The following is a 26470-nucleotide window of genomic DNA, read 5'->3' as shown; positions in this document are numbered from 1 at the left end:
AAAAGAGAGAATATAAAGTATCTTGTCGCATGAATAGGCTTAGAAAATATATACTGCAAAAGGGCTTATATTTTTAACCCTTTCCTTATCGCGTACGTATGCTTACCGCGAGTAAGCTTTCTCTGTACTGCAGACTCCGGAATTAAAGTTAATAAATCAATTTAAATAGAAACAATGAAACAATAAAAAACTTTAGTAAGAATCGTTGATAATAATTAACAGACAACTAATAATATAAATTTGTACGATGCTTTAAAACACGAGGTGATGCTCGTTACGTCGATGCGTACTATAATCGGCGTTGGTACCGAAAGGGTTAATAACTGACAATGAGTTTTACTCCAGAATTGATAAATAATAATTGTTTTTATTATTCTTTTTTATTATTCTTGTAGATCTATATATTCAAAATCAAAATATCCATAATAGTCACAATGTTATTAACTCATGTGTTACTTTTCTACAATATTGAGGCATTTGATCTCACCATATAATTATGATAATTCAACACAGTCATCATATCAGTGTTTTTTTCTAGATCAGTGTATAAGTGCTACAAAAATTCAGGTAAATGCATAACATTGAAGTAAAAAATTATTTAAAATCTAAAAACAATATCTGTATGTGTATCAAAAGTGCATGTTTTTTAAGTCTACTCTTCTGTAGGATTCTTTTTCTTACTGCCGTCCTTTATTTATTAATTTATATATATATATATATTTATAATATAATATTTATAATGTACATGTGTTATGTCCAATTTAACTGTATTATCTAAGATCTGATAACCCTGACATCTATACGCGAAGATCGGGATCGACCTATAATAACGAGCGAAAATCAGTATGGCGACATTTGTTCAACAAGACACTCGTGCCTCTGTAACGTAGACTGTATTTGCCAAGGAAATATATAAGAAAAAGTAACGTCTAGATAAAGTGACTGACCAAAGATCCCTGACTCCCGAACACTCATACAGGCCGTAACAATACAACCACGGCCCAAACATTGGTCCTTCGAGCCGGATCCACACAAAGAATGTGGAATGTTCAATAGAACGAACCGCCATTACGTGTGTAAGGAATCATCAGGATTCACGAACATCATAGTCGTTGCAGAAAATCTACAGCCAGACAAATTCATTTCTCGCGATTACACGAGTAACGAGGTGAGCTAAGGCCGTCCCTTTCCTACGGACTACGTACGGCGCTCTCTCTCTAGCTCAGACGAGCTATAGCCGTCCCTTTCCTACGGACTACGTACAGCGCGCTCTCTCTCTAGCTCAGGCGAGCTATAGCCGTCCTTCTCTTAAGGATGACGCATGGCGCGCTCTCTCTCTAGCTCAGGCGAGCTATAGCCGTCCCTTTCCTACGGACTATGTATGGCGCTCTCTCTCTCTAGCTCAGGCGAGCTATAGCCGTCCTTCTCTTAAGGACGACGCACGGCGCTCTTTCTCTCTAGCTCAGGCGAGCTATAGCCATCTTTCTCTTACGGACGACGCACGGCGCTCTCTCTCTCTAGCTCAGGCGAGCTATAGCCGTCCTTCTCTTAAGGACGACGCACGGTGCGCTCTCTCTCTAGCTCAGGCGAGCTATAGCCATCTTTCTCTTACGGACGACGCACGACGCTCTCTCTCTCTCTACCAGGGCGAGAAACGAAAATTTTGCACATTCCACGGAATCAAGCTCATTGTGAAGACGGCACGATTGACCAAATACGTAAATATAGTCTGTACACTAACAATAAAACTGCGTATTAAGGTTAGTTTAAGTTAAGTATAGCAATAAACGTTCGACATGGAACAAATAGCACAGTTAATTAGACAACGGGGTAGAATTCGAGCGAAGCTTACTACATTTAAAAACTTTCTTGCGCGACTTAATGAAGATCCTAATAAACAAGTAGAATTGAATAGTCGACTCGAAAAGGCTGAACAGTTATGGACAGAGTTCGATTATATTCAAAATAAAATTGAAGACGTAGATGGATCGGTTGAACAAGAAGCAGAAAGAATTAGTTTTGAAGGTTGCTTTCATGAAATAATTTCGAATGCGTAAATTGTCCATAACTGAACAAATGCCCGTTCCTCAAATCGCTCAGATTAATGCTATACCAGTTGCACAAGGACCACAGGTGATAGTGCGACCGTCTGTAAAATTGCCTAATATAGACTTGCCGAAATTCGACGGAAGTTATGAGCGTTGGATTCCGTTTCGCGATTTGTTTGAGTCTCTTATTGATTCGAATGCGGCATTACCTAATGTACAAAAACTGCATTATCTAAGATCTGCATTAGCAGGTGAAGCTGCCAAGGTCATCAATGCGTTAGAGATCACAAACGACAATTATACGCTAGCATGGAACTTGTTGAAAAAGAGATACGAGAACAAACGACTAATTGTGCAGCATCTTATCTAAATGTTGATAGATATGCCGGCTATCACTAAAGAATCGCATGCAGATCTTAGACAATTAGCAGACAATATATCTCAATATACGAAATTGCTGGCAAAACTCGACCAACCGGTTGATAGTTGGGGTACGATTATTATACACATTAGCTTACCAAAAATTGATAAGAGCTCACGGCGAGAATGGGAGTCAAAACGGTCAGCAATAGATGAGTTTCCGACGTTAATCGATTTCACAGACTACCTTATCAATCGTAGTGTATTTTTAGAAGCGGTAAATCGTGCAAATCAAATTTCACAAGGTGCTATTTATCATAATAAAAGAGATAATAAATCAGGCGGGAATCAACATAAAAATTTAAGTCAATCGTACGTATCCTCAAGCGATTCGTCATGCGTAACATGTTCCGGTAATCATGGAATACAAGACTGTTAAGTATTCTTAAAAATGGCCGTGAAGGACAGATTAGTAGAAGTAAAGCGAAAACGGCTATGTATAAAATGTTTAAGGACCTTTCATGGGAGAAATTGCAAATCAAATAGTTGTAAAACGTGTAAGGGTTACCATAATACATTATTGCATAGAACAGACCTGGCTGTTAATGAAAAATCAGACAAAAATGAAATACAAACGAATAATACTAATCAGACAACACAAGTGGCTCTGGCCTCAAATTCAGAAGAGTCCATGGTTCTTAATCATTGTAGTGTAAAGGGATCAACTCAAGTGCTTCTCGCGACAGCCGTTATTTATATTAGCGATCAGTATGGAAATCCACACGAATATAGGGCTCTACTCGATAGTGGATCGCAATTCAATTTTATGACAAGAGATATGAGCGAAAAATTACACTTGAAACCAAAATCTATTCACACGACTATTATGGGCATTAGCAACACAGCGGTCAATACGATTCAAAGGATACATGCTACAATTGAATCTCGAATTAACTCATGTCGGTTTAAAGTTCCGTTCCTGGTGATCAATCAAATCACTGAGCGCTTGCCAATGTTTAAGGTTAACAAAACTCATTTGCATATACCTCCGAACATAACATTAGCTGATCCAAGCTATTTTATTCCAGGAAGAATAGATATACTATTAGGTGCATCTATATTCTGGGAGCTCATGTGCAGCAGACAAATACGTCAATCCAAAAATGAGCCGGTTCTACAAGAAACCATATTGGGTTGGATAATTTCAGGTCCCATGCATATTGGCAATGTAAAGCAACTAAATCAAGAAGCATACTGTGGAGTTTCGCTTAGTATGTTACAGCACCAATTAGAAAATTTCTGGAAAATTGAAGAAGTGAAACTACCAATACAACGGTTAACAGAAGAAACACATTGTGAAGAGCATTTTCTTTCTACGTACCAGAGAAATGAAGAAGGTCGTTTTGTAGTGCGATTACCACTCGAAGATACGACAAAGGAATTAGAAAAATCATACAAATCATCAGAAAGACGACTAAAAATTCTGGAAAGAAAACTAGAAAGGGAACCAGAGTTGAAGGAATGTTATCACGCATTCATGACGGAATATTTAAGGCTGGGACATATGACCGAAATTCGGAATAGTAAAGAATACAAGAAGCAAATATACATTATTCCACATCACGTAGTAAGGAAGGAGGAAAACACTACAACTAAGGTAAGGGTAGTATTTGATGCATCAAGCAAAACATCATCCGGAAAATCACTAAATGATATACTGATGGTAGGACCAATTATACAAGATAATCTGTTTGCCATTCTCATTCGCTTTCGGCAACATAAGTACGCTATAGCAGCTGACATCACAAAAATGTATCGTCAGGTACTGGTACATGAAGATGATCGTAAATTACAATGTATTTTGTGGAGATGGGATAATGAAGAGCCCATACGTGTGTTTGAGCTCAACACCATCACTTACGGCATGTCCATCATTTATAGCTATTCGGTGTCTGCAAGAGATAGCACAGCAAATGAAACACCAGTACGAAAACGCTAGCAAAATTATAAGAAGGGACTTCTACGTAGACGATCTACTTACAGGAGCGGATACTGTGAAGGCGCTTATACAATTCAAACAAGACGTCACTAATATACTGGAATCCGCCAAATTTGAGCTAAGAAAATGGACATCAAATACACCGGAAATAAAGGGTCCAGGTAGTAGTCAAGAAAGAATTATCATTCCATGCGAATCCACTAAGATACTCGGTTTATAGTGGAATACAACGACTGATAACTTTCAGTATCGTATTAAAATGAATCTTCATGATAAGGTCACAAAGCGTAACATATTAGCCAGTGTGGCACAAATATACGATCCGCTGGGAGTTTTAGGTCCTATAGTATTGCAAGAAAAGATACTTATTCAACAGCTGTGGCTATTAAAATGTGGCTGGGACGAAGAAATTACAACCGAGATAAAGGAAAAATGGATTCACTGGAAAACGCAAATTTACAAGCTAAAACAACTATCCATTTCTAGAAGGATACTGTGTGATAATCCTGCGAGGATAGAAATACATGGATTTTGTGATGCCTCTGAATCAGCTTATGGTGCTTGCATATATCTTCGTACAAAAGAAATCAATACGAGTACAAAATATATGGTCAAATTATTATGTGCTAAGTCACGAGTAGCGCCCGTCAAGAAAGTGTCGCTGCCACGACTAGAATTATGCGGGGCACTATTATTAGCCAAATTGAGCAAAAGAGTGCTACAAATGTTAACGGTACATATAGATGAAGTATACTTATGGAGCGACTCAACCATAGTTTTGTCTTGGATCGCGCGAGATAGCACAGAATGGAAAACATTTGTGGCAAACAGAGTGGGTGAGATACAACGTAAAACAAAAGGTACAAAATGGTATCATGTTAAATCTAAAGACAATCCAGCTGATCTACTATCGAGAGGAGTAAACCCGGAAAGGCTGATAGATAAAGGGATATGGTGGGAAGGTCCACAATTTTTACAGCGATGCACGACGTTCACACCATTCAGCAATAAAGGCAGGCAAGCAGAAATGATTGAAAGACGAACGACAGTTTTAATGGTGCATACAAAGAAAGAAGACGCATTTCTAAATATCATTAAAAAATTTTCATCATTGTCAAGATTAAGAAGGGTAATCGCATACTGTTTACGGTTTAAAGACAAACATAGTACACAAGAAGCAAAGCCGTTAATAGTAGAAGAAATCGAACGATCCATGAAGGTACTCATTTCAGGTTGTCAGAGACACAGCTTTACACAAGAGTTACATGATCTTTGTAATCGCAAGTACATTCCAAGAGTAAACTGTTGCCCTTGCATCCTTTTTTGGACGAGGAGAGCATTATTCGTGTGGGGGGAAGGTTACGCAATGCTCCTATAGAATTCACTCAAAAACACCCCATTATTTTACCAAAAAAAACACCATCTCACAAAATTAATAATTAGAGAGATACATTATAAGAACTTGCATGCAGGTCTTATCAATAATGCGCAATAAATATTGGCCTATTTCAGGTAAAGAGACAATACGGAGCGTATTGAGGCATTGTATAATTTGTTTTCGCGCTAAACCGGTAACTGCGAAACAATTAATGGGCAATATGCCTGCAATAAGGGTGACGCAATCATCGCGAGCGTTTTTATACTCAGGGGTAGACTACGCAGGTCCATTTACTATAAAAATATCGCGTAATAAAAATAGTAAAGCGTACTTATCGATTTTCATTTGTCTAGTTACAAGGGCGGTACACTTTGAATTGGAACCTGATTTAAATACAACATCATTTCTCAAAGCGTTAAAAAGATTTATTGCCCGAAGAGGCAGATGCAAGGTGCTATATTCGGACAATGGCACCACCTTTGTGGGAGCAAACAACCAGCTTAAGGAATTAAAAGATTGTCTATTAAAGGAGGCGACGCAGAGTCAGATACAGGAATATCTGACAGAGCAGTCGATTGACTGGAAGTTCATTCCCCCGTATTCACCGCACATAGGCGGATTATGGGAAGCAGGGGTAAAATCTGCCAAAATGCATATGCGCAAGGTTATTGGACCAACGCCGATGAGCTTTGAGGAACTTTACACGGTTCTAACTTCTATTGAAGCCTGTCTCAATTCAAGGCCTCTTACCCATTGTCTAATGATCCGACCGATTTGCAGCCGTTGACACCGGGTCATTTCCTAATAGGCGAAGTAATGACCGCGATCCCAGATTAGGATATTGCGAACGTACCCGCGAATCGTCTAACGCGTTACCAATTATTAACTCAGATGAGACAACACTTTTGGGCGCGATGGTCAAAAGAATATATTACACAATTACAAGAAAGAGGCAAATGGAAACAGTCTAGTCCGGTAAATATACATCCAGGAACAATGGTTATTCTAAAGAATGAAAATGCACTTCCGATAGCATGGCCATTAGGACGAGTGGTGGAAATACATCCTGGAGCAGACGGACTTATCCGAATAGTTACTGTTAAAACCAGTCGCGGACTATATAAGCGCGCTATAGCTAAATTATGCGTTCTACCTATGGAAAAAACTGAAACAATCTAGTCGATTAAGACATGGTTATATTGCGTTCACGACATTATTATATGGTGTTCAGGTCGTTCTGCATTAGTTAAGTAAGACAAGTATATTTAAGTAAACCACATATTGTATTCGCGTTTATTTTTTTTTTTTTTTGAGTTATCGAATCCAGACATTTTATTTACGTTATTTCATTTTAGACAACTAAGATTGGCGTTATTAGGTTTACGTATTAGCTATGGAATTGATAATTTACAAGCAAAGGCAAACCGATTGTAAATGAAGGATTCTACCTCGGCAAATGAATATAAATTTAGTTGAAAGAATATGTATCTTTCAAGGGGGGCAGAATGTTGTGTCCAATTTAACTGTATTATCTAAGATCTGATAACCCTGACATCTATACGCGAAGGTCGGGATCGACCTATAATAACGAGCGAAAATCAGTATGGCAACATTTGTTCAACAAGACACTCGTGCCTCTGTAACGTAGACTGTATTTGTCAAGGAAATATATAAGAAAAAGTAACGTCTAGATAAAGTGACTTTGACCAAAGATCCCTGACTCCCGAACACTCATACAGGCCGTAACAATACAACCACGGCCCAACACTCATACAGGCCATAACAATACAACCACGGCCTAAACAACATGAATTATAGATTTTCAGTCACAGCGGGACCGAACTGGGACCGCAATAACGCTATTTTTGTCTCTCTTGAAATGTAATTGTGTTTATGCGTATACGGACTCATCAATACAACGAATGAGAGTTTACTTCTCAATATTGAGAACTATGATGCTGAAATTTTTCTTGTCAATTACTCCTGTCGATGCTGTTAATGCATATCTCAATTATATTCCGAATGCATTTAATTTCATGCGATAAGAAGTCACTGAGAAATTGAACCATCACGTGTCTATAGTAATGTCAAATTCATATATGTTTACATTTTTTTTTACTAGATATACGTTTGACTTTTCGTAAGCATGATTGATCAATTTTTAATAATACATACATGCTGTTATTACAAATGTAAGGATATAAGATGTAAATAAATTTCATATACACTCTCTTTGTATATTTTAATTTATTTATTTATTTTATATTTTAATAATTTTATGTCAATACAGTCGAATCTCGCTAACTTACTTGAATCTTAAAGGAATAGAAAATAATTCGAATTAGCGAATATTTTGAGTTACAAAGTCTTCGAGTTATAGAGGTATGAAAAATATTCGACTTATAGAGGTTTTGACAAAATTCAATTTTGTTACTAGATTCACATTCAATTTTTGGCGAGCATAATTTCACAGGTGCAAATGAGAAAGAAAAAGATATCATTTTTGGCATTCAATTTTTAATAATATATACATACTGTTGCTACAAGTATAAAAGTATAAGATGTAAATACATTTTATATACACTCCCTATAAATACTATTAATTTATTTTTTTTATTTTACTAACTTTATTTCAATTCAGTCGAATCTTAAGGAAATAGAAAATAATCCGAGTTACGAACTTTTCGAGTTTACGAGAGCAAAAAAAAATTTTGTTTTGACAGAATTTGATATTTGACAATAATATAAAATACATATATATTGAAATTATACATGAATAACTTAAAATTAAAAAATAAAGAAGGATTTGTATTTAATTATATATAATTATATATTTAAATACGCAAATATTTAATATAAGATACATAATAATACAATATATAATTATATTCGCATATAATTATCTTTCTAAAATTAATTCATAAAAGTTACTCATAAAATGTTACCTGTTACTTATATGTTTAACATTTTTCTATGATTTTTGATAATACAAATAACGAAAGTATAAATAAAATATAATTCAAAAGAGTAAAATATAACACAAAAAAACAAAATTGTAATTGTGATATATATATACAATATTTTTTAGAAAAACGAACTAAAATATTCAAAAGTACTTATTATTTTCGCGGTTCGATTGTAAGGTATATACCATCTTTGGCCGCAAGTACAAAGCTTTTTTTATCGATAATTATCGGTACCGTAGTTCGGGGATCAAGTTTGAACTTGAATCTCGATAGAAGACTCACTAGTCCAACCTTAGTTTGTACATAACCAAATCTCGAACCTGAAAATTATTATAATTGTAATAAGTAATAATGATATAAAATTTTATGATAAAATAATAAGACTTTACTTTTGTTATTAATAAGATAATGATAGATAATTCACTTGCTGTCAACCTTACAAAAAATTTTTAATACAAGAAATACATATTAAAAATGAATTTTTAAATATTTTTAAAACTATATATATATATATATATATATATATATATATATATATATATATATATATATATAATTACAATTCAACAAATAAAATATTTAATTCTTTATGCTACAGGTTTTGAAATATAAATATTAATTAATGTAGTAAATATATATAAGTAATACCCCAGCGGAAACTCAACCTTTTTTTTATAAATATAAGCAAAACTATTACAAAAATGAAATGTAGAAAAGTTTTTAGGAAGGGGCAAGTCTTTTTTAAAAAATTATAAATGAAGAAATTAAAAGTTGGAAAAAACAGAGCTCATGCTAATTACGTTGACATGTTGTTGTCTTGAGTAACGTTCAAAAAGTTTTAAACGTCGTTCGTAGTTTATTAAAAAGTTATAAACAAAAAATTTTCATTTATTATACGCATCTTTGTATGTATTAAAAACATATTACGCACTGAACATTATATGTGTTGAAAAGACATATGGAACTGTATAATGGTCTAATAGAATAGGGAAAAATGAGTATTTGTGGTAATAAAATAAAACTTATAAACCAAAGAGTTTCTCAATATGTTTTTTGGGCTTGAATGAGTTGAATTGAGATTTTACATTAAAACTTTTAATTTAATTTTAAAGTTAAAAACTCGGGAAATTTCATATAACAATAGTTAATAAGCGGTGGGCGCTTTTAATATATATAATAATTCATACAATTAAATGGTAGGAAAACATTGCTCAGTATATAATCTGACTCAATGGTATGTGTATGTAAACAAAAGTCAAAGACAGAGTGTAATTTTGCGCTTTCTATTCACTACGTTGTACTCAACACTATTCTTGATAATAACTGTTTAATAAAGAGTTGCCCCTGTTAAAAAGTTTTCTACATTTCATTTTTATAATAGCTTTGTTTACATTTATAAAAAAAATTAAGTTTTCGCTATTTGTAAATAACAAAAAATAACAGATTTTTTTACAAATTAGATAGAAAAGTACGCTTATTGTTGCCTCACCGATACAAATTCGTGGTCCTTCTCCAAATGGCAAAAAAGTATAAGGATGTCTGGCTGCTACTTTATCCTTATTAAATCGTTCAGGATCAAACTTATCGGGATCTGGATATATCGATGGATCTCGATGTAACCCAAATATTGGTATAGTGATTGCCATACCTTTTGGCACGTGAATATTTGTTGTTGGAAGAGTTATTTCCTCGGTACAGATGCGAATCAAATTAGGTATAGGTGGATGTTTCCTCAAACTCTCTGCAATATATAAAAAAATTGTAGAAATAATACAACAAATAAATATTGGGATACTAACGAGTGTAATACATGTTTATTTAAAAATAATATATAAGTTAAGAAATATCAATGCGTAAGTTGTGTATAAATTCTTGGTTTTAAGTAGAATTTTTAATTCGTTTGTAAAAGGAACTTAATCTCAAAAATTTATAAGAATATAATTTGCTCCCGATTCTATTATACAGACAATAAACTTGCCGTTTATAACTTTGTGAAGATATGTCATTTCGTTTAAAACATTGTACGTCAGTTCGCCATGCTTTTTTAATGTTTCGTCAATTTCCTTGCAAAGTTTGTCTTGCAAGTCCTGTTGTTGAGCTAATTCGTATAAACAAAACGTTGCTGTCGTCGAAGAAGTTTCGAAGCCAGCGGCGAAAAAGATAAAAGCTTGCGCAACCGCTTGTAACAAAGTGAGCCTATTTTTGTTCGTGGATGCTATATACAAATAAAATATTTTATATTATAATCTCGATTCTTTTAGAAATGTACAATATATACGTATCATTGCTTATATTTAATTAAAGTAAGAAATATGTATAATGTACGAATATAGAAACACATTATTTTCAAAAATAAAATTTCTTATAAAAAACAAGATGAGCGCGATAGAAAAATAAGAATTATTAATTTAAAACAAATGTATAGCTATATATTTACAAGATTCATCGATATCGACATCATCGGATTCAACATAGCCCTTTTCCATAAGTTGTATGAGTAGATTCATAAAATCATCTTTGACGATGTTATGCGTTCGTCTATATTCCACATTGTCTCGAAATATTTGCGTCCAAAATTTGGTGACTCCTCGGTCAAGCATAGTGATGGAAAAGAAATCCAATACTTGAGGCATGAACGCAGATAAGACAGACCAAAAGGGATGCTCTTTAAAAATTCTTTTTCCCCAATATTGAAACTCATTGTCGCCTTTTTCTATGCAATTGGAATTTATTCCAAAAACTGCCGACATAATTATATCCGTGGTATACCTACAAATTTATTTTACCCAAATTTTCAATAAACTACTATAGTATTAAAAAATGTATTATATATACATATATATATATATATATATATATATATATATATATATATATATATATATATATGTATACAAGGACTTTTTAAATCTTACCTTTTAAACCAATCTTTCATCTCGATAGGATCTCCTGTTTGAGCCACGCTTTCTAGGCTGCTCACCAATTCTTCGCCGCGCAGCTTCAGAATCGCAAACATCTGTTTTATTTTTCCCGAAGTGAAGGTGGGTGTCATTTTGACACGCAAGTTCCGCCACTTCTTTCCAGACAGTGCTATCAAATGACCGGTCAATGGATCAACCTTCTCGTTGCAGAATATTCCGCGATCATGAAAATTGTTGAATTCTTTTGTCAGCACAACTCGAATAAGATCAGGATCAGTGATTACCAGATTTGGCTTGAAAAATGTATATATTCCAAAGGCACGATGATCTTTATATTTTATGTAGAGATCGCAAAAAAACTCGCCTGTTAAAAAAATTTTTTTGTACAATTCTACTATTTCTCGTTTCAAATATGATAAAGAAGAGAGCGAACAAAGTAAAAGATTGCACGTGCAAATAAATTCATTATATTATAGGAATACTCACCTAATGATACTTTGTTAGTCACTAAGGATCCGATATTACCAATTGGCACAACAGGCTCTACATAAAAAATACCTTTTTTGCGCCAGTAACTGAACAACACATACTTATAATAAGTATATATAATAACCAAAGCAGCGATGAAAGTAACAATTAATTCCGCGAATACCATCGTAACTTCTGTTTGAAACAAATAGAAATAAGTATTTTATTACATTTCATTACAATTATAAACTTTGATAACATTTGATTAAAATTATATAAATTACAAAATATTACTAAGAAATTTGTCAATTTTTGTAATTATTTATTGTAGTCATTTTATCAGTCAATTATCAGTTTCTTGTAAAATACATGAGAAAAAAGCTAAATAAATAAGAAAAAATATTAACCATTGAAGTTGCTAGAAAAATTATTGCTGAATTTTATTAGCTTTTTCTTTTCTTTGCGTTGATTAAAAAAACTGTCCCATTAGTCAAGTATAGAAAATATTTTATTATAAATAATTATGTATAAAATCGATTTTCTTTAATAAAATTTTAATTTGACAGCATTTAATTGACTTTATGTAGATATTTTAAAATTAAGACTTAAAAATTCTTTTAATAGATAATACCTACGCATTATAATTTTATTAAGAAATGACTTAACAAATAATCTTTTCATAATTTTAATAATTCATAAGTAAAACAGTAATTTTGCATTATATTTTTATTAAAAATTGACTTAACAAATAATCTATTATTATAAAAATGTGCACTTATTTGAAGAACCTATTTATAAAAAAGTATTTATAAAAAAGTTTATGTAATTGTTAATATAATATTACCTTTTTTAAAATAAAAAACTTGCTCAAAGTGATCGTTCTCTCAAAAATCGATTGTTTGCAAGATTTATTTCTGCTGTCACGATTACTGCATACATATGAGCACGTCCTGGGTGTATATGTACTCATCAGTATTTTTTTAAGTACTGAGAAATATTGTAATTGCAAGTGCGCGTATACGAAGAAATGACTATATTATCATTTTTACATTGATTGATTATTATACACGGTATGTTCCTAAAGTTCTTGGACTGAATTTTTAAATCCAATATTAGTGGCGCAATTCGCCTGTACGTTTGAAAGTATATTGAACTTATCGCGCACTCCGTGTAAAGTTTGAACAAGCTACGTCAAATTCAAGCAGCGCTCAAATGTTTCGCATGAACGGTGTTTGTGACGTGTGTTACTCATTGTAAAATGGATATAAATATCGAGCAACGTGTTGCAAATTAATTTTGTTTTAAAAATTTTAGATTTTTCAATGTTGAGGGGCTAGTGTAAAGTTGGCCCCCCAAAATTTGTTTTGCCTATATTTTTTAAACTAAAAGAGGGCAAACGAAAATTCCAACGGGGCATTCATGGGCAAACGATGGGCAAACGTTAGCAAAAAGAAAATTTTGAATTTTTTAATATTGGGGGGCTAACTTCACACAGGTGTGTTTGTCTTACTTGTAAGTTGATAGCTGAACTATGGATGTTAGGCTAAGACTCTACAAAACTCCTCTAAAGAATACAAAAATTCCTCACCATTTGCTGAACAAGTTAGTAGGTAGTATTCTACGGTGTAAACGGTTACAAACTGACTTCTATACTATTATATATAAGGTATTACATAAGATTGCATATAAGGAACAATGTATGCAATCACATTTGCATAAAAATACCGAGTTATCTACTTTAAAACGTTATTTTACAAACAAATTTACGATGGCTAATCTTTCCTTTTTATTTATGTAATCTTTGAATGTATTTGCAATAAGTAATTTTATTTTAAAAATAACTACATGTGTTTCTATACCAATTGATTCCTGAATGATTTACGATATAATTAATATATGTCTGCCATGTATAACTAAATCAAAGATAATGTTATAAAATTTCCTATACAAGGCTTAATAACTGACAATGAGTTTTACTCTAAAATTGATAAATAATAAATGTTTTAATTATTTTTTATATTGTCGATCCATATATTCAAAATCAAAATATTAAAAAGAGTCACAATGTTATTAACTTATGTGTTACTTCTCTACAATATTGAGGCATTTTATCTCACCATTTCCTATACAAGAAAAATTGTATATAAAATTTACTTGCGATATGCGCAAGAAATAAATGAAATTCAAAGTTTTTTTTACTCTATCAATTGTGTGCGATGAATTGTAAAACACACGTTTATTCATTCGCTTTTTGTCATTATTACTTTGAGAACTGATATAATTATACAACATAATAATTTGTTCATTAAAAAGGCACAGCATATTTTACAAGTTTTTTATCAAAATACTATTTTAATCTAGCTGATAAAAAAAGTTACAAGTACATTAACAAACTCTAATGTACCTCATTCTAATGTAAATTCTGGCTCATTTGCAGTTATTTAAAAGAGAGAATATAAAGTATCTCGCATAAATAGGCTTAGAAAATATATACTGCAAAAGGGCTTATATTTTTAACCCTTTCTCGCGTACGTATGCTTACCGCGAGTAAGCTTTCTCTGTACTGTAGACTCCGGAATTAAAGTTAATAAATCAATTTAAATAGAAACAATGAAACAATAAAAAACTAGTAAGAATCGTTGATAATAATTAACAGACAACTAATAATATAAATTTGTACGATGCTTTAAAACACGAGGTGATGTTCGTTACGTTGATGCGTACTATAATCGGCGTTGGTACCGAAAAGGTTAATAACTGACAATGAGTTTTACTCCAGAATTGATACATAATAATTGTTTTTATTATTCTTTTTTATTATTCTTGTAGATCCATATATTCAAAATCAAAATATTCAAAATAGTCACAATGTTATTAACTCATGTGTTACTTTTCTACAATATTGAGGCATTCGATCTCACCATATAATTATGATAATTCAACACAGTCATCATATCAGTGTTTTTTTCTAGATCAGTGTATAAGTGCTACAAAAATTCAGGTAAATGCATAACATTGAAGTAAAAAATTATTTAAAATCTAAAAACAATATCTGCATGTGTATCAAAAGTGCATGTTTTTTAAGTCTACTCTTCTGTAGGATTCTTTTTCTTACTGCCGTCCTTTATTTATTAATTTATATATATATATATATATTTATAATATAATATTTATAATGTACATGAATTATAGATTTTCAGTCACAGCGGGACCGAACTGGGAACGCAATAACGCTATTTTTGTCTCTCTTGAAATGTAATTGTGTTTATGCGTATACGGACTCATCAATATCAACGAATGAGAGTTTACTTCTCAATGTTAAGAACTATGATGCTGAAATTTTTCTTGTCAATTACTCCTGTCGATGCTGTTAATGCATATCTCAATTATATTCCGAATGCATTTAATTTCATGCGATAAGAAGTCACTGAGAAATTGAACCATCACGTGTCTATAATAATGTTAAATTCATATATGTTTACATTTTTTTTAAATAGATATACATTCAATTTTTCGCGAGCATAATTGCACAGGTGCAAATGAGAAAGAAAAAGATATCATTCTCTGCATTCAATTTTTAATAATATATAAGTACATACTGTTGTTACAAGTATAAAAGTATAAGATGTAAATAAATTTTATATACATTCTCTTTGCATATTTTTAATTAATTTTATTTTTATTTTAATAATTTTATTTCAAGACAGTTGAATCTCGTTAACTCGAATCTTAAAGGAATAGAAAATATTTCGAGTTAATAAATGTTTCAAATTACCAAATCTTATAGAGAGGCGAAAAAAATTTGATTTATAGAGGTTTTGACAGAATTTAATTTTAATACTAATATGAAAATGTATATTGAAGTTATACATGAATAATTTAAAGTTAAAAAGTAAAGGAAGAGTTACATTTATTTAAATACATATATATTTAAATATATTAATTATACAAAATCATACTATGATTATTTTTCTACAATTAAAAGTTACTGAATATTTTCCAACGATAATACTAATAATAAGAATAAAATATAGTACAAAACAGTAAAAGTGTAACATAAATAACAAAATTGGAAGTGTAATATATGATATTTTATTTTTATAGACTTTTTTATTTTTGTTATTAATAAGATAATGGTAGATAATTCACTTACTGTCAACTTTACAAAGAATTCTTGATTACAAGAAAAACACATTAAAAAAATTTATGTATTTTTAAAGTAATATGTATATACATATATATATATATATATACAGAGTGTTCGGAAATTAAAACGACAAACTTTCAGAGGTTGTCGGGGGCACCAAAAGAATCATTTTTTGCAAATGAACCTAGGGTTAGAAACGTCGCTAAGGTCGAGATCACCTTGAATTTTTTAAATAAAACCGCCTATTTTTCATCGCATATTTTTGTAGCCCTCCTAGAAATCTTTTCAAAACATTATTATCTACTTTGGATCAGCCGTTTTAAAGTTATTCAGTTTTTCTTCCGACTTTTTTCGAACACTCTGTGGGCCATAGCGCTGTAACGACACGTTTCCAACCCTAAGTTCACTTGCGAAAAATGATCTTTTTGGTGTCCCCAACAACCTCTGAAAAATTGTCGGTTTAATTTCCCAACACCTTGTATATACAGGGTGGGCCATTTTAATCGATCCAGTCGAATATCTCGAAAACCAAGTCCGGGAGAAAAAAATGTTTCACGCAAAAGTTGTTTGGTGTCGAGGGGGCTATAAAAGGGTACGATTGGTTTGATCTTGAAGAGCTCTTTGAAAATATTCAAAAGTACTTATTATTTTCGCGGTTCGATTGTAAGGTATATACCATCTTTGGCCGCAAGTACAAAGCTTTTTTTATCGATAATTATCGGTACCGTAGTTCGGGGATCAAGTTTGAACTTGAATCTCGATAGAAGACTCACAAGTCCAACCTTAGTTTGTACATAACCAAATCTCGAACCTGAAAATTATTATAATTGTAATAAGTAATAATGATATAAAATTTTATGATAAAATAATAAGACTTTACTTTTGTTATTAATAAGAGATAATATTAATAGTAGATAATTCACTTGCTGTCAATCTTACAAAAAATTTTTAATTACAAGAAATACATTTTAAAAATGGATTTTTAAATATTTTTAAAACTATATATATATATATATATACTAACAATTCAACAAATAAAATATTTAATTCTTTATGCTACAGGTTTTGAAATATAAGTATTAATTAATGTAGTAAATGTATATAAATGATACCTTAGCGAAAAACTCAACCGTTTTTTATAAATATAAGCAAAACTATTACAAAAATGAAATGTAGAAAAATTTTTAGAGAGGGGTAAGTCTTTTTTAAAAAATTATAAATAAAAAAAATTAAGAGTTGGAAACAACAGAGCCCATGCTAATTACGTTAACAAAATGTTACGTTTATTAAAAAGTTATAAACAAAAAAATTTTTATTTATTATACACATCTTTGTATATATTAAAAATATATTACTCATTGAACGCACATTATATGTGTTGAAAAGACATAACTGTATAATGGTCCAACAGAATAGGGAAAAATGAGTATTTGAGGTAATAAAGTAAAAATTGTAAACAAAAGAGTTTCTCAATATGTTTTTTAGGCTTGAATTGAGATTTTACATTAAAACTTTTAATTTAGTTTTAAAGTTGAAAACTCGGGTAATTTTTCATATAACGATAGTTAATAAACGGTGGGCGCTTTTAATATATATAATAATTCATACAATTAAATGGTAGGAAAACATTGCTCAGTATATAATCTGACTCAATGGTATGTGTATGTAAACAAAAGTCAAAGACAGAGTGTAATTTTGCGCTTCTATTCACTACGTTGTACTCAACACTATTCTTGATAATAACTGTTTAATAAAGAGTTGCCCCTGTTAAAAACTTTTCTACATTTCATTTTTATAATAGCTTTGTTTACATTTATAAAAAAATTAAGTTTTCGCTGTTTGTAAATAACAAGAAATAACAGATTTTTTTACAAATTAGATAGAAAAAGTACACTTATTGTTGCCTCACCGATACAAATTCGTGGTCCTTCTCCAAAGGGCAAAAAAGTATAAGGATGTCTGGCTGCTACTTTATCCTCATTAAATCGTTCAGGATCAAATTTATCGGGATCTGGATATATCGATGGATCTCGTTGTAACCCAAGTATCGGTATAGTGATTGCCATCCCTTTTGGCACGTGAATATTTGTTGTTGGAAGAGTTACTTCCTCGGTACAGATGCGATTTAAAATAGGTACAGGTGGATATTTCCTCAAACTCTCTGCAATATATAAAACATTGTAGAAATAATACCACACACAAATATTTGAATACTATCGGGTGTAATATATGTTTATTTAAAACTAATATATAAGTCAAGAAATATCAATGTGTAAGTTGTGTACATATTCTTGGTTGTAAGTAGAATTTTTAATTCGTTTGTAAAGGTAATTCAATAAGAATATAATTAGTCTCAACTTTATTATACAAACAATAAACTTGCCGTTTATAACTTTGTGAAGATATGTCATTTCGTTTACAGCATTGTACGTCAGTTCGCCATGCTTTTTTAATATTTCGTCAATTTCCTTGCAAATTTTGTCCTGCAAGTCCTGTTGTTGAGCTAATTCGTATAAACAAAACGTTGCTGTCGTCGAAGCAGTTTCGAAGCCAGCGGCGAAAAAGACAAAAGCCTGCGCAGCCGCTTCTAACAAAGTGAGCTTATTTATGTTTGTGGGTGCTATATACAAATAAAATATTTTATATTATAATCTCGATTTTTTTAGAAGTATACAATATATACGTATCGTTGCTTATATTTAATTAAAATAAGAAATATGTATAATGTACAAATATAGAAACACATTTATTTTCAAAAATAAAATTTATTTTAAAAAACAAGATGAGCGCGATAGAAAAATAAGAATTATTAATTTAAAACAAATGTATAGCTATATATTTACAAGATTCATCGATATCGACATCATCGGGTTCCACATAGCCCTTTTCCATAAGTTGTATGAGTAGATTCATAAAATCATACTTGACGATGTTATGCGTTTGTCTATATTTTACATTGTTTTGAAATATTTGCGTAAAAAATTTGGTGACTCCTCGATCAAGGAATGGGATGGAAAAAAAAACCAATACTTGAGGCATGAACGCAGATAAGACGGACCAAAAGGGATGTTCTTCAAACATTGTTTTTCCCCAATATCGAAACTTATTGTCGCCTTCTTCTATGCAATTGGATTTTACTCCAAAAGCTGTCGACATAATTATATCCGTGCTATACCTACAAATTTATTTTATCCGAATTTTCAGTAAACTACTATAGTATTAAAAAATGTATATATATATATATATATATATATATGTATACAAGGATTTTTCTTAAATCTTACCTTCCAAACCAATCTTTTATCTCGATACGATCTCCTGTTTGAGCCACGCTTTCTAGGCTGCTCACCAATTCTTCGCCGCACAGCTTCAGAATTGCAAACATCTGTTTTATTTTTCCCGAAGTAAAGGTGGGTGTCAATTTGACACGCAAATTCCGCCACTTCTTTCCAGACAGTGCTATCAAATGACCGGTCAATGGATCAACCTTTTCGTTACAGAAAAATCCGCGATCATGAAAATTTTTGAATTCTTTTGTCAGCACTGCTCGAATAAGATCAGGATCGGTGATTACCAGATTTGGCTTGAAAAATGTATATATTCCAAAGGCACGATGATCTTTATATTTTACGTAGAGATCATAAAAGAATTCGCCTGTTAAAAAAATTTTTTTATTCAATTTCCCTATTTCACGTCTCAAATATGATAAAAAAGGAATCGAGCAGAGTAAAAAGATTGCACGTACATATAAATGCATGGTATTATAAGATTACTCACCTACTGATACTTTGCTAGTCAGTAAAGATCCGATATTACCTGTTGGCACAACAGGCTCCACATAAAAAACATTTTTTTTGCGCCAGTAATTGAACAATATATACTTAGAATAAGTATATATAATAATCAAAGCAACGATGACAATAGTTATTAATTCCGCGAGTACCATGGTAACTTCTGTTTGAAACAAATAGAAATAACTATTTTCTTACATTTCATTGCAGTTATAAACTTTGATAAGATTTGATTAAAATTATAAAAATTGCAACATATTACTAAAAAATATGTCGATATTTGTAATTATTTATCGTAGTCATTTTAAATTATAAGTTTCTTGTAAAGTACATGAGAAAGGAGCTAAATAAATTAGTAAAAATATTAAACATTGAAGTTGCTAGAAAAATCATAGCTGAATTTGATTAGTTTTTTTCTTTTTACCTTGATTAAGAGAACTGTTCTATTAATACAAATGTAGAAAATATTCTATTATAAATAATTATTTATAAATGGATTTTCTTAAATAAAATTGAAATTTGACAACATTTAATTGACTTTATGAAAGTATTTAAAAATTAGGACTTTTATAAAAAATGTATGCAATTGTAAATATACTTTTATTATAAAGGAGCACTTGTCCAAACTAATCTTTTTTTCTAAAATCGATTATTTGTAAGATTTATTTTTACATGTCACAATTACTGTATGCGACCTGCGTGTCTTACAATTAGGTTTATATGCACTTATCAATACTCTCTAATGTTAATGCACTGACAATGAGAGATATTTTAATTGCGAGCACGTTTATATACATAGAAGTATATATTCAAAATGATAAGATAATAATAGAAGTGATTATATTATTATCTTATCATTTCGAATATATACGTCACTATAAGCGAGCGTGGGCGTAAGTAGGCTCCACTGCCTCGCAGTTACCAGGAACATAGACGAGAAGCGTTGATAAGATAACAATAAATGAATTATTAATTAGAACTGGCCTAGCGGTGCGCTGATACCCGCGCCAGATTTGCCGATTCTTATAAATTAATTTCTCAATAATTATTGCGAAAATTGCAAAATGATACAGAATTTTTCTATTCCATTTAACCCGTTCTACCTGCACCCCAGAGGTGATACGGTCGTTTTGAGACACCCTGTATATGTATATACACACATATATATATATATATAAGGCTCTTTAGTGTTTACAAACAAGTAACTATCAAACTATATTATTATCTTATCATTTCTTTATTATTAATTGATTATTATATAAGCAATTATCAATCTGTGGCTGTCATACTTTTTATAAAATATAAATATCTTTCAGCTCGAAAAATGATGATTTTTAAATAATATTTTTGTGGACTTGAAAAATAATGTATAGCATGAGTGGCTGCATTAGAAATTGAACTAGAGATCTTTTGCTTTCCAGAGACCTCCTCTTACAATCTGAGCTACTCAGATCTCTTGCTTAATATCATTTTATACACAGTAATAAAATATTACGACTTCAAAAAGGGCGAATGATCCGGCGTCTAATAATGAATCTGGTGGGTCTCTCACTAGTTCATCGTAACTGGATGCACATTGGCATACTGTATATTGACACTACGGAGAAATCTACACTGGACACGGATAGCTGCAGCATTACTTCAGAATGTTTGAATTGCGTTTGCCAATTGGTAGCTGAACTATGGATGTTAGGTCAGAGTCTCACAAAACTCCTCTAACTAATACAAACATTTCCCACTTCCTGAATAACGGTTAGTAGTTAGTACTGTTTGGAGTAGGTGAATACCTGTGTTACAAACTGGCCTTTATATTATGTAAGATATTACATAAGATTGCATATAAGAAGCATTGTATGTTTACGTGTGGAATAAAAACATTGAGTTAGTTATTTTAAAACGTAGTTTGATAAATGAACTTTCTAATCTATTTTTTGTTTATGTAATCTTTGAATAACTTTGTCAATGAACTAGAGGGAGGCATTGATGCAATTTTTTTTATCAGCTAAAAGAATTACTTTGCAGACAGTTTAAGATAAAATAATAGTTTAAGATAAGATAATAGGTTAACAATAAGTTTACAGGCTTATTAATCTATAACAAAAATTCAATTAGGACATGTAAGAAAAAAAAACAAAACTTTAAACTTAACCTATTATTTTTATCTTAAACTGTTTGCAAAGTAACTTTTTTAGTTTATCTGCAAAGTTATTTTTCTCTAGGCATGAGACACTTTGAAAAAGGCGTGGACATTTTAATTCTTGAATGATTTTAACATTTATATATTTAGAAATGAATTAAAATTATTAAAACAAGTTATATTTTATATATATATATATATATATATATATATATATATATATATATATAACTTGTTTTAATAATTTTAATATGTTGTAAGCAAATGGTTATTTTAGGAAAATAGCTTTTGACTAGGCAAATGCTATCTAGCTAGTCAAATGGCTTTCATTCGTTTATTTGTGTTCAAATACTATTTTCCTAGGCAAACAGCATTTATCTGAATATTATTTAGAAAAATAGAAATAAAGATTACTTTGTAAAGCAAAAATAGTGGAAAGATTCGAGCATTTCGGCTTAGTAGAATTAATAAAATAATTGATTGAAATATACTGAAAAACCAATCAAGAATTTGCAAGTTTATAGAAACATGATATATATAATAGATATCATTATTAATGTGAGCTTATGGGGACAAAATTATATACAGCATGTTTATTTGAAAAGTTTTCTATTTATTTTGTGACCGATTAATTTTTGCGAAAAATACCGAAAGACGTCAATTTTGTTTTTGAGGGGGACGCATAAATACGATGAATGCAACGGTATTACTTATTATCCATCTCTGTGGGAATCTGTCATTTAACCACTGTCGAGCTGGTAACACATAATGTGGAGGAGCACCATCCCACAGAGATGGATCGGTAGAAGAGGAGCTATCGAGTGGCCACCAAGATCTCCGAATTTAACTCCTCTAGACTTCTTTCTGTGGGGACACTTAAAATCTGTTGTGTATAAAACACGAGTAGACAATATAAATGATTTGTGTCAAAGAATTGTACAGGAATGTAGAGCCATTCCAACAGATATCTTTAAAAATGTTCGCTTAGAGTTTGAGAATCGTTTTTATTATTATTTAGCTAATAACGGCGAACATTTAAAATAACATATAAAATAAATAAATTTACTCTAAATTGTATCTTTGCGTGTAAAATTTTTTTGTTCTATCTGAAACTTTCTAGTACGATTTCTCGAAAAATATTCACTTAAATTAAAAAAAAAAGAATAATCGCGGTTGTAAAGAGAATCAAAAGATCTTTAAAATGATATGCCACTTGACCCCTATTGTCATTTAAGATTTTGAAGGGGTAGCTACCCTGCGAAGACGATGAAGTAATACCGTTGCATTTATTGTATTTATACGTTTCCCTCAAAAACAAAATTGATGTCTTTCGGTATTTTTCGCAAAAATTAATCACTCACAAAATAAACAGGGTAGAAACTTTTCAAATAAACCCGCTGTATGAGCCTAATCAATCTAGTCGCTAGTAAAGTATTTATCGTTATGTAATGTTTTTAAACATATATATTTTAAGAAATGTCAAAAATCTGTATTTTTCAAGAGCATTGTTCTTCCTAATTCCTCGGTTAATTGACGAAACAAAAATTCTTAATTTAAAAAAGCATAAAAAGATAATTTTTACAATAAAACATATTTATCATAAACTGTCGCTCGCTTTTTAAATTTTTTATTAATTTGTATTGTGAAGATTTTATTTTTTATATAACATATAATATATTATGTATTATATTTGAAAACAGGATTATGTATTAATATATTGTTTGCATAGGAATATAAAATATCAAAAAAGTATATTTTTAAACAAACTACTAAAATTTTTATTTTTAAATATCCACCATTTTTACTTTACAAAATAATCTTTATTTCTATTTTCCTATTTCTATGTTAAATAGTGTTCAGATAAATGCCGTTTGCCTAGCAAAATAGTATTTAAACACAAATAAACGAATGAAAGCCATTTAACCAGCCAAATAACATTTGTCTAGTCAAAAGCTATTTTCCTAAAATAACCATTTGCCTACGACATATATATAATATATATATATATATATATATATAGAGTATTTATTTAAATATTATTTATTTTGAAAATAAAAATAAACACACATTTGGTTCGCTTAATCTAATAATTAAAAATATAAAACAATTCAAATTATATCTTCAATAACATAAAATTTTACCAGAAAATTTATAAAATATAAAATTTAAAAATAAAAATTTAAAAAATATGAAATGATTTGAACATGAAAGTACCTATTTTGTCATTGTTTGATGTCAACATTTCGTTAATTTTAACCTTATCGGCCTTTTTTTTTGTAGAATCTCAAAATATTCTTATGAAATAGAATGAATAAATTTTGATTAATACTATAAAACTTCACTTGAAATTGTATTACACCACACGGGGCACATTGATACGTATCAAAGTGCCCCCACAGTGCCATAAGTAATAAAATTTCATATGCTCAGATAAAAATAAGATATAGGTGAGTTCAAAATATGTGACTTACAAGGAAAGGGTTGGAAGTGTCCCCCTCCGATTTTAATGAGCTTTCACTATGTTGTAGTCTAGATCAAAATAGGAGACACGTATTTTTTTTATATGTGCTCTTACGGCTGTTAAGGGGGTAAAACACCCTCTTAAGAAAAATTGATTTTTACATTTCTGAGTGAATACCGTCGAAACAATAAGATATAAAAAAAAATGTTTCAAATAAAAGTTTTATGGTTTCTCATGTAATTTAAAACCGTGCAATCAGATTTTTCAAAAATGTTATATTTTTCGAAATCCCTCCCCTTCCCTTTCAATTTTTGAAAATTTTAAAATTTGTCTTATAGCAAAACTTATAGCTCATTTAAAGACAAATTCAACTATATATGACAACGTTGTATTCCAAAGTCGCATTTTTCAAAAATAAATTAAAAATATCTCTATATATCACTATACACGCGCTTTATCCGCCTCATGACATGTAACTGCGAGATAAATTAGTGCAATATAGTTTTATTTACGACTACAGCAAAACATATATGCATTATTGTGTCAAAAATGTAAACAGCAAGATAACAGAAATTAATATTCGCTCAGAAATGTAAAAATCGATTTTTCTCAAGAGGGTGTTTCACCCACTTAACGGGCGTATGGGCACTTATAAAAAAATACGTGTCTTCTATTTTGACCTAGGCTACAACATAGTCAAAGCTCATTAAAATCGGAGGGGGACATTTCCAACTTTTTCCTTGTCAGTGAAAATAAGTTTAGCTTAAACTTAATCTTGTAGTGTGAGTGTGACTTGTCATAATTCACAGATGGATGTCTGTTATCAAGTTTTTCATGGATAATTGGAAATCAGTATTCGTTGACCCGAGCCATTCTCATTTTACCTGCGTCCACATTTGTCGACAACGAGTGGGTACAATTAAATAAATTTTTATTTCTTTTTTTTATTTTTTTCTCTCGTTTAAGTTTAAATAATTCTTAAATTTCCATGGGATCTTTTATTCCTAATATTACTAAGCCATTATATATACATACATTTCTGTAATTAATCATCTCATCTCTCCGTTTTTCTCAGTCTTTACTTTTCTTTCCCATGCAATAACCCGTGTATTTGAGTTTATCAGCATTTCATATGCTCGGTTACTAAATTGCCCTTTAAGAGCAGAACTTTTCCTTACCATGGAAAATAGATCTACAAATGACTTTCTTCTCACACAAAAAATTTCATAAAGGATCCAAATTGTGTGTCATATTAAGAAATTTGTGTAAACGCATGTTAAAATTTCAAAAAATCGATAATCTTTCAACTGTCTGATATAGAAATTTATGGTACACTGGCTCTTCGATTCATAGCATATTTGATCGCAGAAATCAACACAAAATAGCGAGCTTTGCTATATGTTAGATATATACGTTATATTTCTGTATAGCAGATCATATATTTAATTCTCAAATGTACGCGGTGTCGAAAAACTATAGTTTTTTTAGAATAAAACTTTTTTTGTTTATAATTCTTTAACAAATAACAAACGACGGTTAAACCTTTTGAAGGTTATTAGGGTCATAATCTTGACAACATATGTCATCAAATGAAGGTTATTGGAGCATCCTATCCTAAACAGGAATTTTATCAAATGTACATTGAAATTATACATGAATAACTCAAAGTTAAAAAATAAAAACAGATTTATATTTATTTAAATACTTATTTATTAAATTATACAATACAATATTTATTTAAATCTTACGACATATAATTATATTAAGAATATATATTATAATTATTTTTCTAAA

General features: G+C 30.8%; 6 protein-coding genes across 6 annotated transcripts; 4 read left to right on the top strand and 2 right to left on the bottom strand.

Annotated features, from left to right (window-relative positions):
- The first annotated feature begins 2076 nt into the window (after positions 1–2076).
- On the top strand, positions 2077–2418 carry LOC140674762 (uncharacterized). Its single transcript, XM_072908528.1, has one exon. It carries the CDS (start codon positions 2077–2079, stop codon positions 2416–2418), a length of 342 nt encoding a protein of 113 aa, XP_072764629.1.
- Positions 2419–2430: 12 nt separating this feature from the next.
- LOC140674761 (uncharacterized) lies at positions 2431–4627 on the top strand. Its single transcript, XM_072908527.1, has 3 exons — positions 2431–2539; positions 3002–4252; positions 4350–4627. Exons 1-3 carry the CDS (start codon positions 2431–2433, stop codon positions 4625–4627), a joined length of 1638 nt encoding a protein of 545 aa, XP_072764628.1.
- A 39-nt stretch (positions 4628–4666) lies between these two features.
- On the top strand, positions 4667–5946 carry LOC140674760 (uncharacterized). Its single transcript, XM_072908526.1, has 2 exons — positions 4667–5704; positions 5920–5946. Exons 1-2 carry the CDS (start codon positions 4667–4669, stop codon positions 5944–5946), a joined length of 1065 nt encoding a protein of 354 aa, XP_072764627.1.
- A 59-nt stretch (positions 5947–6005) lies between these two features.
- LOC140674759 (uncharacterized) lies at positions 6006–6964 on the top strand. The gene is made up of 4 exons (XM_072908524.1): positions 6006–6069; positions 6139–6419; positions 6527–6598; positions 6677–6964. The coding sequence occupies exons 1-4, from the start codon at positions 6006–6008 to the stop codon at positions 6962–6964; spliced, it is 705 nt and encodes a 234-aa protein (XP_072764625.1).
- A 1760-nt stretch (positions 6965–8724) lies between these two features.
- On the bottom strand, positions 8725–13764 carry LOC140674662 (probable cytochrome P450 6a14). Its single transcript, XM_072908383.1, has 8 exons — positions 13651–13764; positions 12985–13090; positions 12159–12335; positions 11667–12036; positions 11189–11520; positions 10730–10966; positions 10241–10492; positions 8725–9071 (listed from the first exon to the last, which is right to left on the bottom strand). The coding sequence occupies exons 3-8, from the start codon at positions 12325–12327 to the stop codon at positions 8905–8907; spliced, it is 1527 nt and encodes a 508-aa protein (XP_072764484.1). The 5' UTR covers positions 12328–12335; positions 12985–13090; positions 13651–13764; the 3' UTR covers positions 8725–8904.
- Positions 13765–16283: 2519 nt separating this feature from the next.
- On the bottom strand, positions 16284–20860 carry LOC140674871 (probable cytochrome P450 6a14). The gene is made up of 7 exons (XM_072908760.1): positions 20677–20860; positions 20065–20241; positions 19572–19941; positions 19131–19462; positions 18671–18907; positions 18197–18448; positions 16284–17098 (listed from the first exon to the last, which is right to left on the bottom strand). The coding sequence occupies exons 2-7, from the start codon at positions 20231–20233 to the stop codon at positions 16932–16934; spliced, it is 1527 nt and encodes a 508-aa protein (XP_072764861.1). The 5' UTR covers positions 20234–20241; positions 20677–20860; the 3' UTR covers positions 16284–16931.
- Positions 20861–26470: the final 5610 nt, after the last annotated feature.

Source organism: Anoplolepis gracilipes, chromosome 16 (assembly GCF_047496725.1).
Source record: "Anoplolepis gracilipes chromosome 16, ASM4749672v1, whole genome shotgun sequence".
Classification (NCBI taxonomy): domain Eukaryota; kingdom Metazoa; phylum Arthropoda; class Insecta; order Hymenoptera; family Formicidae; genus Anoplolepis; species Anoplolepis gracilipes.
The sequence above is the reverse complement of the archived record's forward strand: the minus strand, read 5'-3'. Positions and strand labels throughout refer to the sequence as shown.